This window comes from Papaver somniferum, unplaced genomic scaffold (genome assembly GCF_003573695.1).
Source record: "Papaver somniferum cultivar HN1 unplaced genomic scaffold, ASM357369v1 unplaced-scaffold_10, whole genome shotgun sequence".
Lineage (NCBI taxonomy): Eukaryota > Viridiplantae > Streptophyta > Magnoliopsida > Ranunculales > Papaveraceae > Papaver > Papaver somniferum.
The window spans coordinates 8,064,870-8,079,054 of record NW_020618825.1 but is presented as its reverse complement, the minus strand read 5'-3'; the positions used below and the strand labels follow the sequence as shown (position 1 = coordinate 8,079,054).

Here is a 14,185-nt window from a genome sequence, read left to right as displayed (position 1 = left end):
TTCTCTCTTTGTTGAGAGGATGTTTCTGTCGTTAACATAAGGCCTTCGGCAACCCTACCGCTAGGACTCAGTTGAAGCTACATGTTAGAATTAAATTGGTGTACTTCAATAAATTTTGTAACACCCTAGGAATCATGAGCATTTGTTTGTCTCCTTGGTGCAATTCCCAATGGATAATTAATTCTTTTATCCCTGTCATTCCCATGTGTTTGTATTGTGTATCTATGTTGTAAGGTGTCGGTGGGGTAGTGACTTATGTAACAAATTCAACTAATCAGAGTTGGTTTAGGAAAACTAAGAAGGTATATCCAACTGTTTTGCTTATTTTGGTTCCTTTTATATTGTTTAGGTGAAGTTTGATAGAATCTCATTGAGCATGATAAAAATGGTCCTAGCGGTGAATCGCAAAAGCTACTTGTAGCTCATTCTCTCTTTGTTGAGAGGATGTTTCTGTCGTTAACATAAGGCCTTCGGCAACCCTACCGCTAGGACTCAGTTGAAGCTACATGTTAGAATTAAATTGGTGTACTTCAATAAATTTTTGTATAATCTCTTAACTTAGAAGTTTTTATAAGTTGATTAGATTTATCGTTACCGATGAAATGGCTTTTAGAATTGTTGAAGGTGAAGGTTTTATAGCTTTTTGTAAGTATCTTGAGCCTCGATTTAAGTTTCCAAGTCGTATGACAATATACCGTGATGTGTGCAAGCTATTTTTGACAGAGAAGGCTAATCTGAAAAGTTATTTCAAAGCAAACAAGATAAGAGTGTGCCTTACTACTGACACTTGGACGTCATCGCAGAATTACAATTATATGGTAGTGACTGCGCATTTCATTGATCATCACTGGAAACTACATAAAAGAATTATCTGTTTTTGCTTGATTGATAGCCATGAAGGTACAAATATTGGAGAGGCTTTGGCGAAATGTTTGCTAGACTAGGGACTTGAAAAGGTTTTCACTGTGACGCTTGATAATGCGTCTGCAAATAAAGTTGCTGTTGACTATTTGAGGAAGAGAGTTCAGAGTTGGGGTTCTGCATTACTCGGAGCTAAACATTTACATGTTCGATGTGCGGCTCACGTACTTGCACTTGTTGTGAAGGACGGTATGAAGAAGTATCATACATCACTTCTCAGGATCAGGGCAGTGGTAAAATATGTCACGAAATCTCCCGCAAGATATAAAAGGTTTACGGAGGCTGCTGAGTCGGAAATAATAGATTGTAAAAAGGGTCTGATATTAGATGTGAGAACGCAGTGGAATTCTACTTACTTAATGCTTGTTGCTTCTGAAAGATATGAAAAGGCATTTGAAAGGCTACGTGAGTTGGATAAGGCATTTTGTGAAGAGTTTTGCTTTGATATTCCAGTACCAGATAATATTATGGGTGATGGTGATGACACTGTTGATCTTGATGCTGATTATGATCTGGAATCAGACAATGAAGAAGAACTTGATACTACTGAAGAAGAAGATTCTGCTGCTGTCAGGAAAGCCAAGAAAAAAACAGGCCAAAAGTGCATGCTCCTGAACGATACGATTGGTGCAACGCGAGAGTTCTGATTAAGTTTCTACACGTATTTTATGAAGCAACTGTTGCATTTTCAGCTTCTACTTATGTTACTTCTCATTCTTTCTTATTGGAACTTGGCACTGTTCGTCAAGAATTAGAAGAATGGAAAAATACACATGAGGACCCTTTCTTAAGCCACATGGGTGCTGTAATGTTGCTCAAGTACAACAAATATTGGGGAACATACCGAAAGATGAATTCGTTGATGTTTATGGCTGTACTTCTTGATCCACGAGAGAAAGAACATGGATTATTTGTGACTGTTGAAGATTTAATTGTGCATTATGACCCATCAATGAAGAAAAAACTTGTAGAAAAATGGGTTGAAGAAGTTCTGAAAAATTTTGTGGAGCTGTTTGCAGCTTATAAAGCAGAAAATGTTAGATGTGCAGTATCTTCATCAGAATCTGTGGGCGAGACTAATTCCACTTCTACTCAAAGTTCTTCGAGTTTTGGAAGTACTATTTCTAGCAAGGCCAAGTATATGGCGGGAAGGAATAAACGAAAGCATCAATTGAGTAATGTGGAGGACATTGGGAGATCTGAGGTAGAAAGGTACTTGGCTGAACCGATCTACACACCCACAAATGAAAATGCTACTTTTGATATATTACAATGGTGGAAGGTAAATGCTGCGAGGTTTGACATTTTGCCACTTATGGCTAAAGATATATTTGCTATTCCCGTTTCTTCCGTTGCTTCAGAATCAGCATTTAGTACCGGAAAAAGAATTTTGGATCCTTTTCAAAGCTCCTTAAAGCCCAAGACACTTGAGGCCTTAATTTTGTTACAAAATTGGTTACGAACACCAATAGACATGGATTCATCTACCCTTGGAGTCGAGGAGGAGGAGATTGATATTGCTGAGTCTGGTATGTCTAAATTTTCCTTGGCTCTATTGTTGTTCATGACACTGTGAGTTTTACTGCAGCATGTTTATTACATGAAAGTACATGGTTTACTAAACATAATGCATGCTATGTGAATAGATTAACTGCCCTGTTATGTTAACTGCCCTGTTATGTTAGTAATCTATAACAAAAATCTTTTGAAATCCGAAGATCACTCATAGTTATCTCTATATCAATATGTCAGAGGCATTGTCACAATGTCGTGTACCTCATATCAATTGGATTTCTTAAATTCAGTTATCTGTTTGATGTTTGTTATACTGTTTTCTATGGTTTGAGAATCTTGAAATTTGGCTTTTCAAATTTTGCTTTGATATGTGTATTGTCTGTTATCTTGATGTTCTTAGTATTAGGATATTTTGTATGTTCTTATAGTTGAATTTGGATGTTGAGATTATGATGAATCTGAGTTTTTTTGCATAGGTCAGGGCAATCATTTTTTGCATCTGAGTTTTTCAAGTTAACGACCTAAAAATAGGGTTGTGAAGCTTTATGTTTGGACATTATGTTATTGAGGTATTTTGGTTATTGGGGTCCTTTGGTAGTGAAGCTTCATGTCTGTCTAAACTTTGTGTTCTATATTGAGGTCGTTAATGTTCAATTTATGGTATTGTGTTTGTATTAGTATCTAGAAGGATAATGCTCAGATTAGGTGGTGTACTGATTAGAGAATTTTTGGGGTTTTTCACTTCAAGACTTCGAATAGCAGGCAGGACATCTAGCTATCCTATATTTAGAACGTTGATGTAAGAGAAGTACAATAAAACTGTAAAGCACGCGTAGCTACCGTGTACTATTTCATCTAATTACAGTGACTGTCCGGTGTACTGATGGGCAATTTGTGTTGGTACTTGCTGTTGTTGTGGATGGATAAACTAAAATGTTCATTTCGCTTGCAGAGCTATTTTACTTGTTTCAAGAAATTCATCTACCCTTTCATTCATTCTAATTGTTCATTTCGCTTGCAGAGCTATTCAGTTTCAGTGACCTTGCTGCTTCTTCTATCGTCATAGACTCATAGATGATTGATTCCTATTGGCTTAGACAAGGTAATGACGCCAAGGCCCAAGGGTCATTGTCAGTAGCTTGATCTTTCTGAGCTCATCTTTGTTACTGTAACTAATTTACAGACTTCGTTTTATTTCAGGCTTTCAGCCATTCGGAGGTAAAACATCCACAAACTTGCAGGCTTGCAGCGACTCGCTGTTGGTCGCTTTATATGATATTAGGCTTTAGTATAGTACGCAATACTCAATAGTAATGCACTCTTTTATCTTTTGAGCTTTGAACAATTGAACTCTGTTCCTTTTTATTGTTAGCTTTATCAACTTTGTTATACACTTATACTGTTATACAGTTATACTCAATAACTCTGTTCCTTGTTAATGTAATGTACTAATGTCATTTTATTTTATGGTGGGTAACCCACCACCCACCCGACCAAACCCGCCGTCACAATGGGTCGGGTGAAAACCGACCCATTGTGTTGTTGGGTCGGTTGCGGGTGACAACTTCTGTTACCCGCCATCAGTGGGTCGGGTGGTGGGTGAGGCCAAAACCGACCCAAACCGACCCATGTGCAGCCCTAGGTGCAATTTTACAATTCGACCAACAAACCCAAATTAGTCGGTTCTGGTCCGGTTTTGGGTAATCGGGTACCCATACACTGGAATAAAGGGTAGGCACAGCCGGCCGCATCCTAGTACTCTTTTTTTCTTCTTTATAATAGGTATCAAAAAACTAAGAGGAATGACATACTTGAAGTATGTGGCCCGACCACATCGTGGCCGCACCGCCTCATCTCTGTCACCTCCACAAGAGTAGTACACGTGACGTGATATGATAATACGAGTGACCAGCTCGTGGCTCATCTTCTTCTGTCCCTCCGTCGGACCATCATATGATTCATATCATATCATATCTTTCCCAATTTTTCTTGTTTCTCTCTGAACTCTCGAGAAGTAAAATCTTGGGGGGATACCAAAAATCTTTTCTTGTTGTTCTAAATTAAGTGTTTATTATTAAGATTAAGGCCACAATTTTGGAATTCTAGGGTTAGGGTTTTAAAGATGGATAGATACAGAGGAGGAGGTGAATCAGACGCTTACGATAGAAGAATGCCTCCATCTTTATCTTCTTCTGAACCCCCAAATAGAAACCCTAATTTTAGACCTGGGTTTTCTTCTGCTCGTGGTGGTGGTGGTGGTGGTGGTGGTCGGAGTACCAATTTCCATAGTCCTCCTCATCAGCAACCTTCTTCTTCTTCCGATTACAGTCACGGCGGCGGCGGTGGTGGTCGGAGTAATAATTTCAACAGTCCACCTCCTTCTAATCGGGGCGGCCGCAGTAGCAATTTTCACAGTCCTCCTCCTTCTAATCATACCCAAGGTGGTTTTGGTGGTGGTGATGGTGTAAGTGGTTTTGGTGGTGGTGTTGCTCGGAGTAGCAATTTTCATAGCTCGTCTCCATCTAATCGGGGTGGTCGGAGTAGCAATTTTCACAGTCCTCCGCCTTCTAATCATTCCCAAGGTGGTGGTGGTGGTGGTGATGGTGTAAGTGGTTTTGGTGGTGCTCGGGGCAGCAATTTTCATAGCCCGCCTCCTTCTAATCATTCCCATGCTGGTGGCGGTGGTGGAAGCGGGTTTAGTAGTGGTGGTGATGGGTTTAGACCAATGGGTGGTGCTGCAAGTAGCTTCAATGGTGGTGGGAGTCATGGGATGCCAATTTCTGGTCAGAAAAGAGGGTTTCCTTTCTCTCCCAAAGGAGGGTCTCCGCCAGGTAAACTATTTCTTTCAATTTGGTGTTTGGGGGATTTTAAAGTTTGGATTTTTATGCTAATTGAGTTTTCCGCAAGTGTAATTACTTGAAATTTGGTGGTGTTTGCTCATCAATTTGACCAAATTCACCGTATTTTGTCTTCTTTTCTCGGCTTAATCTGTAATTGGTTAGTTGATATGAAGCTTAGATTACTTGATGCGTTGATTAGAACACCTACGAGCACATAGGAAACCCTAGTTTGATGATACCCATTCAAGCACCAACGATAATGCACTATTACAACCAAAGGGATTTATTAGAAAATATAAATTTGTCAACAATAGCAACTTATATCTTGAATTGTTGAGTGCACTGTGTGATTCTTGCTTGTGTTTGAAGTCCAGAACATGATGTTCATGATATTGTTTTGTTTTTTCCTCTTCAGAAAACACGGATGGTGCTGCGTTTGCCAAACTTTTCGTTGGATCTGTTCCTAGGACTTCAACTGAAGAGGAAGTAAGATGCCACTCCTTTTGTTATGCCCAAAGCTTCAGTTTCCACCCATGCCTGTTTTTAGACTAAAATTGATTTTGTTAAGGCAAGTGCTTATGGTTTGATAATTTTCCCAGATCCGCCCTTTGTTTGAAGAGCATGGAGATGTTATTGAGGTTGCTCTGATCAAGGATAAGAGAACCGGGCAACAACAAGGTATGCAAAAATGCTATTAATTTAAGAGTTAATTGTGATTTTCATCTATGTCTCTTTTCAGGTCCTTTGGGGCTGAAGGGAGCAACATTATGCTCATATTCACCTCAGTTAGGTTTTGCAACGATATTCAAGGATTTTCGCTTTTGGTTACCCACCTTTCTTTTATGTCCTTACCATCAAGAAGAATGCAAGACCATGGAAACCTACTAAAAACGGTTAAGTTGGAAATTGGGAAGAGAGACAAATAAATCCTGCTCTTTTACCACTCACTGCGGCGGTGTTATTTCATTGGCATTGACCCAGCAAGTCCTTCACAATGGAGTTTGATTGTCATGTTTGTATGTCATTTGTCCATGTGCAACTGTTGTACAAGTCCAAACAATACACTGACGATTGCATTTGAATGGATGTTAATGAAACTTAAGAACCGAATTGTATAATCTGGAAGGTTTCTATGGCCTTGTTGTCTTGGTTACTGGATTGAAACTAACTTGAATGGCTTGGATGGGACATATACTAGTTCAAGAGTCTTGTTATGGATAACTTAGTTATAACTTTGAAGTCTTGATCATGTTCCCAGCTTTGTAGATTTTAGCTCATGGAGCCCTTTGGATTTTTTCTTACTAATACGCCTTGAATGATATGCTTGAATACATCGTCTAGTATGAGTTACACTCTTTATTATGTTGGTTCTAAAGTTTTCACTTGACAAGTGAGTGTGTAATGGTTAGTTCTGCAGGAAATGAATAGATTAACAAGCGTGTGTAATAGTGTATTTGGAGTGTACGTGTGAGTTGTCTCTGTATGTTCTATAAATGGTGTGATTTCTGAGAGCCGAGTTGGTATATTTAGCAGTGATTGATCTATTTGGATGCATTAAGAATGAATGTGGTAAAGTTATAATTACCTTTCCTCAGGTAGTGCATTCTTTCAAGGGAGTTATACGGTTAGTAATGAAGAAGATATGGTTGATGGTTTGGTTGGAAAGGCTATAGTTATTATTCCTTTTAGTTCTGTGAAATGTGAATCATCAATGGCCGACTGAGTAGACTTCGCTGTTAGCTTTTGCAATTGATTTTAGGGTGCACTCTTCATTTAATACAGTTTTATTACTAAGCTGGTTGCTTGTGGAATCTTCCTACCCTCTATTTTATACAGTTTCTTTGTGGGGTGGCGCAAAGTTGGTTGCTTGTGGAATCTTTATCTTAAAGTATTATGTTGTTGGTGGTGGTTGGAACATTTTTGTTTTGTGTGATGGTTTGAATGTTGTGACTACAAACTAGTGACAGATTTGATGATGCACCTGGTCACTGAAAGGTGATTGAGAGCACAAGTGTTAGAATGGATATTATTCTGATTATGAATGGTTAACAATGTGTGATCTTCATTTAGTTCTATCGGTGGTGTTAAGAATCTGAAATCATTTTTGTTTTATGCTACTAACCCGTCAGATAGAAGTTCATTTTAAGTGATATAGGTACGCCAGTCTAGAAATACGAGATGTTTCAGCAGTAATGCAGGAGGATAGCTAGTACTGTAGTACACTAGGTTAAGTTAGTGTGTATTCGTCTAGGTAATTTGTTTGTGAAGATACTTCACAGACCGCAGTTGATATCTGGATGTGAACATTTATGATGGCTGATATGGTACTGCAGTAGTAAATTACAGTGTATTAAACTCTTTCTTCCTTCCTTTTTGAATGGTTGAATGGTATATATGATGTCTGGATAATTGATGGGATGGTTCTTTATCGCAATTACAGTGTGTATGTGGTCTGTACAAGTTGATGTTGTGGATGTGGACAACTTTTGATTGGTGTTGACCTCTATTTTTTCATCTGGAATGGTCTATACAAGTTGATCTGTGGATGTGGACATTTATAATTGTGGGAATGTTTTTTTAGCATATGCAGTTATGGTGTTAATCCTTTTTTTTCCTTTTTTCTTGTTGGTTCTATACAATTTTTCGTTCTTTCCATGATTGAAGTTGGATTAGTTTTAGCTTTTAGTGTGTGTTTTTTTTGAGCACTTTCAGTTGTCTGTGTGTACTTTTTTAGAGCACAACAGTTAGTGGTGATGTCATACTACCTAGCTGTTGGCACGCATTATTGATAGAAGAGTAGCAATAGCCTAATGTTGTCAGGATGCCTACTCTTTTGCTTCTGCAGGATGCTGTTTCATAAAATATGCAACTTCAGAGGATGCTGAGAGGGCCATTAGAGCTTTGCACAATCAATACACTTTACCTGGGGTGAGTTTATTGCTTTTTTGAGTCTTAATAGTCTCCTTAAATAGTTTATCTGTTTTTACTCATTTTTATTTCCGTTTTTCAGGGAACAGGCCCTATACAAGTTAGATATGCTGATGGAGAGCGGGAGCGCCTTGGTAATCATCTTCCTAATTCAGTTTAGTTATCAACTCTTGGGTTGTGTTTAACTTTCTTATATTTTTTTTTTGTATTATGTTTGTCTATTGAAGGAGCAGTTGAGCACAAGTTGTTCGTTGGGTCTATGAACAGACACGCTGCAGAGAAAGAAATCAAGGAGGTATGTCCCGCTCATTGAGCAGTTCTGTTATTCTGGGTTTGCAAAACCTTCATCCCGTTCCACCTCAAACACTACTCTTTTTCAAAATGTTGCTTCAAAATAAATAAATATTGTTATCTTGGTTGGGTACGGTGCGTGTAGCTTTTACGCACTTCTTTCTGCAGATGATATGGTGTAATTGATGTCTGTAGGGTCCCATTTAGCTTTTAGTTGACATCTTTCCAGTTTATAGAAATCTCAATTCATGTGTCGAAGTTATAATGCTCTTCCATATTTTCATATGCCAGATTTTTGCTCCTTATGGCCGGGTTGAAGATGTTTACATTATGCGGGATGATCTAAAGCAAAGCCGTGGTAATCTCTCTCTCCCTCTCCCTCTCACTGTCCCATGTGCACACATACATAGACATCGTGCTTGCATATGTTATCTGCACAGACTCTGGTACTTTGAGCAAAGATACCAGAGGTGAATGGTTTAAGTACCTTATTCCCAACTACGATACGCGTAGGTTTGACTGCACATATGTGAAAAGCATGTCTTTTACGTGTTAATGATATCCCATTGTGGTTGTTTAAACTTTTATGTGTTAATGATATCCCATAGTGGTTGTTCAAATATATACATGCTTATCCTCTTTCTAAGAACTACGGGATGGTGGTTTTTTGATCTGGAATGCTCTAATTGTTTTTCGTGTACATTACTGATTGGAGAATTGCTTTGTCTCATCTTTTTGTATCGGTGTAAATGCTCCAGGATGAAATTCATTCAGAAGCATGTCAAAATTTTCATGGGTGTATACTCTTTTTTCTAATATGTTTGTTACATTTTTTTGAAGGATGTGGATTTGTTAAATTTTCTCATAGAGATATGGCAGTAGCCGCTATGAATGCTCTTAATGGAACCTATTTAATGAGAGTAAGCTTTTGATGAATAATTTAACATGGGGTCCTCTTGTCTTTCTTTCATTTACTTCTTTTCTTAACCTTTGTTTCCTGCTTAACAGGGTTGTGATCAGCCATTAACAGTTCGATTTGCTGATCCTAAAAGGCCTAGGGTGGGAGATTCGAGGTATTTGATGACCCAACTTTTTTCAATGAACTTCCTTATAACTATTAAATTTCATAAATTTATGTTTTTCGCTATTGCCTCTTTGGCACTGTGGATTTTGGAATCCAAGACCATTACTTTTCACAAATCCTTGCAAACTGATTATGGAATACATATAATCTTATCTGCTTATCCAAGTACTTCGCTGATACTTAGATGGGTCTCTTGTTTCCTTTTTTTTTTTTCCTCAGGGGAACTCCTTCATTTGGGGGTCCTGGTTTTGGTCCCCGTTCACAAGCAACACCAGGGTTTAGGTATGTTCAGCATCCGATAATAAAATCTTACTTTTATCCCATATTCTCTTTCTTCCATGTATAAGGACTTCGCCTTATTTTCTAATCTTCACTTTATAGACCGGCATCAAATCTTGGTGACCCTATGGGTGGACGAGGACCACCTAGTTCGTGGAATCCAATTAGTCCTCAGAATGCAGGACCACCTTCTGATGTTAATGCGCATGGTTTCAATGGTCAGTTGGGTGCTAGAAGTGGTGTTATGACTGTTCCATCTGCCACTGTAAGTTTTCGATCCGTGTTTTTCGTGCATAATTTGGCTATGTAATATCTTGAAAAATTGAATCCCCAACATTTACTTTGGAGCGCATCGACTCTTCTGAAATTTTCATTTTTCCTTTAATTTTATTTTTCAGGGTGGCCCCATGGGAGGCTTCGCCGGTCCTTCAAATGGTTCGCATCCACCACTTGCACCTTTACCGTCTTCAATCCCTCAACAGGTATGTTGTTTTATCCTTTTTTTTAATGGACATTTTATTTTGTCTTTTTAAAACACCAATAAACTCTATATTGACCTTGTTCTCAGGGTTATAACCAGTCTATGCCTCAAATATCATCTGGTGGAGAGCTAGTTTCACCTTTATCAAAGCCACTTCAGTCTCCTCCAGACTTGCTGCCTCCAGTACAACTACAATCGCAGAACACGCCAGTATCATCTTACTCACAGACATCAACTCAACAAGGCCAGTTACAGATTTCCAACTCTGCCATCCGACCCTCCCTTAATCAGGCATTTCCATCACAACATTCATCTGGCTCAGTAGGTCAAGTGCCAGTTTCCCAGCCTCAGGTCCAGCAGAGTGCCTCTGTTGCTCCACAGCTCTTGCAACTAGGTGTCTCTGGGCCTACTGGTATTCAGCAGAAGCAACAATTGCATCAGCATCCGCACCAATCGCCCTCCCAGCTAGCTCAGGTCCTGTCTCAGCAAACACAAGCTTTGCAAGCTAGGTTTCAGTCATCACAACAGGCATTCACTCAGCTACAACAAAAGATGCATATGATGCAGCAGTCTGGTCAAAATCTAGCTCAGCAGCCAAATACCCAGGCAACTAAATTACAGGTTATTGCAGATATTGGATTTCTAAGCATCTTTTCTGTTTCTTATTTGTTTTTGTTGTCAAGTTGGGTTATACAGTTCTCCTGACGAGTATGTTTCATGGATTGGGACCATGGTTTTTTCTATGCGTATAGCTTTTTGACTGTATTTTCGTTGCAGTCTCCATGGTCAGGAAACATTCCTCAAGGGCAGACAGTTTCCAACAGTCTTGCTACTGCAGCTGCTGTGCCCGGGTCTTCAACAACAGCCGCTACAACTCCTGCTTTAGCACCTATTGTTGGGCAGGTTGCACTTCCTCCTTGTACTTGGACAGAACACATGTCCCCTGAGGGATACAAGTACTATTATAACAGTGTAACAAGTGAAAGCAGGGTAACATTTTCTTTATTTTTCTGTTTAAGACTTCTTATTTTGATTTTCACATTAATGATCTCCGATATGGTTTTACACCTCTAAATTCTGGAATTGATCTTGTGTCTCTGAATGTGCATTAATTTTAGTGGGAGAAGCCTGAGGAGTTAACCTTGTTTGAGCAACGGCAGCAACAAAAGTTATCTCGTCCTCAAAAACCTCCGGTTCAACAATTTCAATCTCCTGCACAATCACAGTCACAACCGCAGGTCCTATCTACCCAGCAAGGCCCTCAGTCGCAACAAAGTCAGATTCAACCACAGGTCCTATCTAGCCAACCAGGCCCTCGGTCACAACAAAATCAGATTCATCCACAGGTCATATCTAGCCAACAAGGCCCTCAGTCACAACAAAATCAGATTCAACCGCAGGTGCGTCACCCCCAACAGCTGCAGCAACCTTCTTTAAACTCACCGGTTAGTGCCTCAGTCATCTGTTCTTTGATTTTCGTAGTACGACATATGTTGCCTCTTAATCACTCCATAATATGTGGATATTTTTCTGTTTCAGTACCAGGGATCTGGCTTTGCTGGTCAACAAAATGCTCAGGTAAATTCTGCAACTTATTACATCGTCTTGGGGGTTTCACCAAGTCCAAATCATTGCAAGTTATGTGATTTGTGTGTTAGTTGATTGTTCTAAGTATTTTGTGGCATGGAACTGCAGGAACTTGGTTATGCTCAATCCCAGGTTTCAGCCAATTCAGGTGTTGACCCTGCTCGTTTCCACCAGGTATACAATGCTTATTTGTTGGTGTTGGTATGGTAGCTAACAGCTTTTTGTTTCTGTTTCTTTGTTCTTTACGTCCACCTAAGACCAAAAATAGAAGGTTGATTGTTTGCTTGATCTTGCAGGGGATTCAGGCACAGGAGTGGGCGTGGAAGAACAAACCTACAGGTTGGCCCTTCAGTGTTTCATTTACCAAATCTTGATATTTCCATGGCATACTACAAACCTATCAAATAGCCGATGACGTTTGTGATGTACTTTCAGGATCATAATTTAGGGAAGGGATCCTGAAGCAAGATGCAGATGAAGCTTGTGTACTTGAAGGAGAGAAAGTCCCATTCTAAATGGTGTGCACAGCGGTTTATGCGGCGAAATGTATGATAGAGAGAATCCATGCCTGAGGACTAGAAGCCGTCCTGTGCCGTGCTCCTCGTGTTATATGTACTTTGAGCTTCGCCCTTGACCATGTCGGGGTTTTACAATTTCAGTAACACTTGATGGAAAAATTTTCACGAAGGAAAGTCCAAAAAGTTAAAAACAAAATCTGTTGACAGATCTGTAATGATGGTCATGGGTAATATTGAGCTGATTTTAATTTTGGATGCAAACTTGAGCAACTCAAGATGCATTATTCATGTCCTTGTACCCTTCAAACTTGCTCCATATCATAGCATATTCCTAAGCTTCTTGGATAAACTCTAAACACTCGGGAATTACGTAAAATGTTCTGAGTTTGGGCCATCCATGAAAAACTTGAGCAAATTAACCAGATAAAAGGTGATAATAGTCTTTGAATCAGTCGGTAGGTAGAATGGTTATCATTTGAATCAGTCGGTAGGTAGAATAGAAGAGCCTCGCCAAGGTGTTGCCTGCCTGTATAGCCAATTCAGCGAAACTAGATAGACTGCCATTAAGCTATAGCTAGTCCTAGCAATACTGAAGCAAATGACAAAAAAAAATGCGCATATTAATTACTACTATTTACAGTGAACCATGATCTGCTTTAAATTAAAGACATTGTCAAGGTCTCCAAGTAGAGGTTTATAGAGGTTCATTTTTCATCCCCTCTTTCTCTTTTAAAGACTCTTCCAATCTCTTTAACACGTATTCCCGATGCTCCTCTGAGATCAACGGCGGCTGCTCAATTTCCTCCGTCTCTGTTCAATAAAACATACAAGGCTCTCAATTACACACACAACTATGTAACTTTAAAAAAGTTCTTTCACCCGCACACCCAGTACTGATCGAGGCTTATGCCTCCGAGGAATGACCCCATCCCAGATGAATGCCGACTGTTTCTCAGCTTCGCTCTGATTCCATTGACTCTGTTAAATAAACACATAATACTCTCAGTTACGCATACAACTATATAACTTCTAAAATGAGACTTTAAAGCAGAGATCCGAAAGTCGAGCTTTCACCTCGATAAAGCACACACCACGCACTTGTTCGAGCGTCTGCCGCCTACGAGGAAGGACCCCCTTTGATTTCAGCTCACTCAACCTTGCACGAGCTGCAGATTTCAACTCTTCATTTTGGCGCTCGACTGCTAGTTTATCCTTCTTGGTTCGTATTTCACGGTCCCTGGGTTCTGACGGATCAAGATAAGTCTGTAGAAAACATATCATAAACGGTATAACCACATTTCACATACACATAAATACAAGCAGTAATACTGGAAGAAACATAGAATTTAACCAAAATAATTTAATTTGGATGAACTTTTTGCTTGAATAAAATACATCATATATACCTTGTTGTCTGCCATACTTTGCACAACAGCAAGTCCAGTATTGGGAGGCGCAAGAGGGCCCCAAAACATTGCATAACAGGGCCTGTTTCGCGGAGTGGGTTTGAGAAACCGATAGCTTCCAAGGCAGTCATCCAGGGCATACATGGGTCTTGTCTGGTACCGCCTCCAACCAACTGAAACAATGATAGGGTCCTTTGACTTCAATAACTTCAAATGCCAGTTATGTAACTCAAGTTTCGCCTGCAAGAGGAAACAAAATTCAGTTGGGTTTACAGTGAACAGACGAAGCGTCTCAAAAGTAAAATCACAATCGAACATCCAAGTATAATAACCTG

General features: G+C 39.5%; 2 protein-coding genes across 3 annotated transcripts; one reads left to right on the top strand and one right to left on the bottom strand.

Moving 5' to 3' along the window:
• The first annotated feature begins 4,352 nt into the window (after positions 1 to 4,352).
• Positions 4,353 to 12,732, top strand: LOC113326627 (flowering time control protein FCA-like). Of its 2 annotated transcripts, none has more exons than XM_026574331.1 (19): positions 4,353 to 5,267; positions 5,692 to 5,762; positions 5,876 to 5,954; positions 8,122 to 8,204; positions 8,287 to 8,338; positions 8,438 to 8,499; positions 8,787 to 8,853; positions 9,336 to 9,415; positions 9,504 to 9,568; positions 9,799 to 9,861; positions 9,961 to 10,123; positions 10,257 to 10,340; positions 10,427 to 10,960; positions 11,117 to 11,329; positions 11,458 to 11,784; positions 11,879 to 11,917; positions 12,035 to 12,100; positions 12,223 to 12,265; positions 12,362 to 12,732. In XM_026574331.1, exons 1-19 carry the CDS (start codon positions 4,559 to 4,561, stop codon positions 12,367 to 12,369), a joined length of 2,808 nt encoding a protein of 935 aa, XP_026430116.1. In that variant the 5' UTR covers positions 4,353 to 4,558; the 3' UTR covers positions 12,370 to 12,732. The 2 variants fall into 2 exon arrangements, with proteins under 2 accessions (XP_026430116.1, XP_026430115.1); XM_026574330.1 differs by having other exon boundaries at positions 8,432 to 8,499.
• Positions 12,733 to 13,043: 311 nt separating this feature from the next.
• LOC113326620 lies at positions 13,044 to 13,935 on the bottom strand. Its single transcript, XM_026574327.1, has 3 exons — positions 13,851 to 13,935; positions 13,519 to 13,707; positions 13,044 to 13,422 (listed from the first exon to the last, which is right to left on the bottom strand). Exons 1-3 carry the CDS (start codon positions 13,917 to 13,919, stop codon positions 13,306 to 13,308), a joined length of 375 nt encoding a protein of 124 aa, XP_026430112.1. The 5' UTR covers positions 13,920 to 13,935; the 3' UTR covers positions 13,044 to 13,305.
• Positions 13,936 to 14,185: the final 250 nt, after the last annotated feature.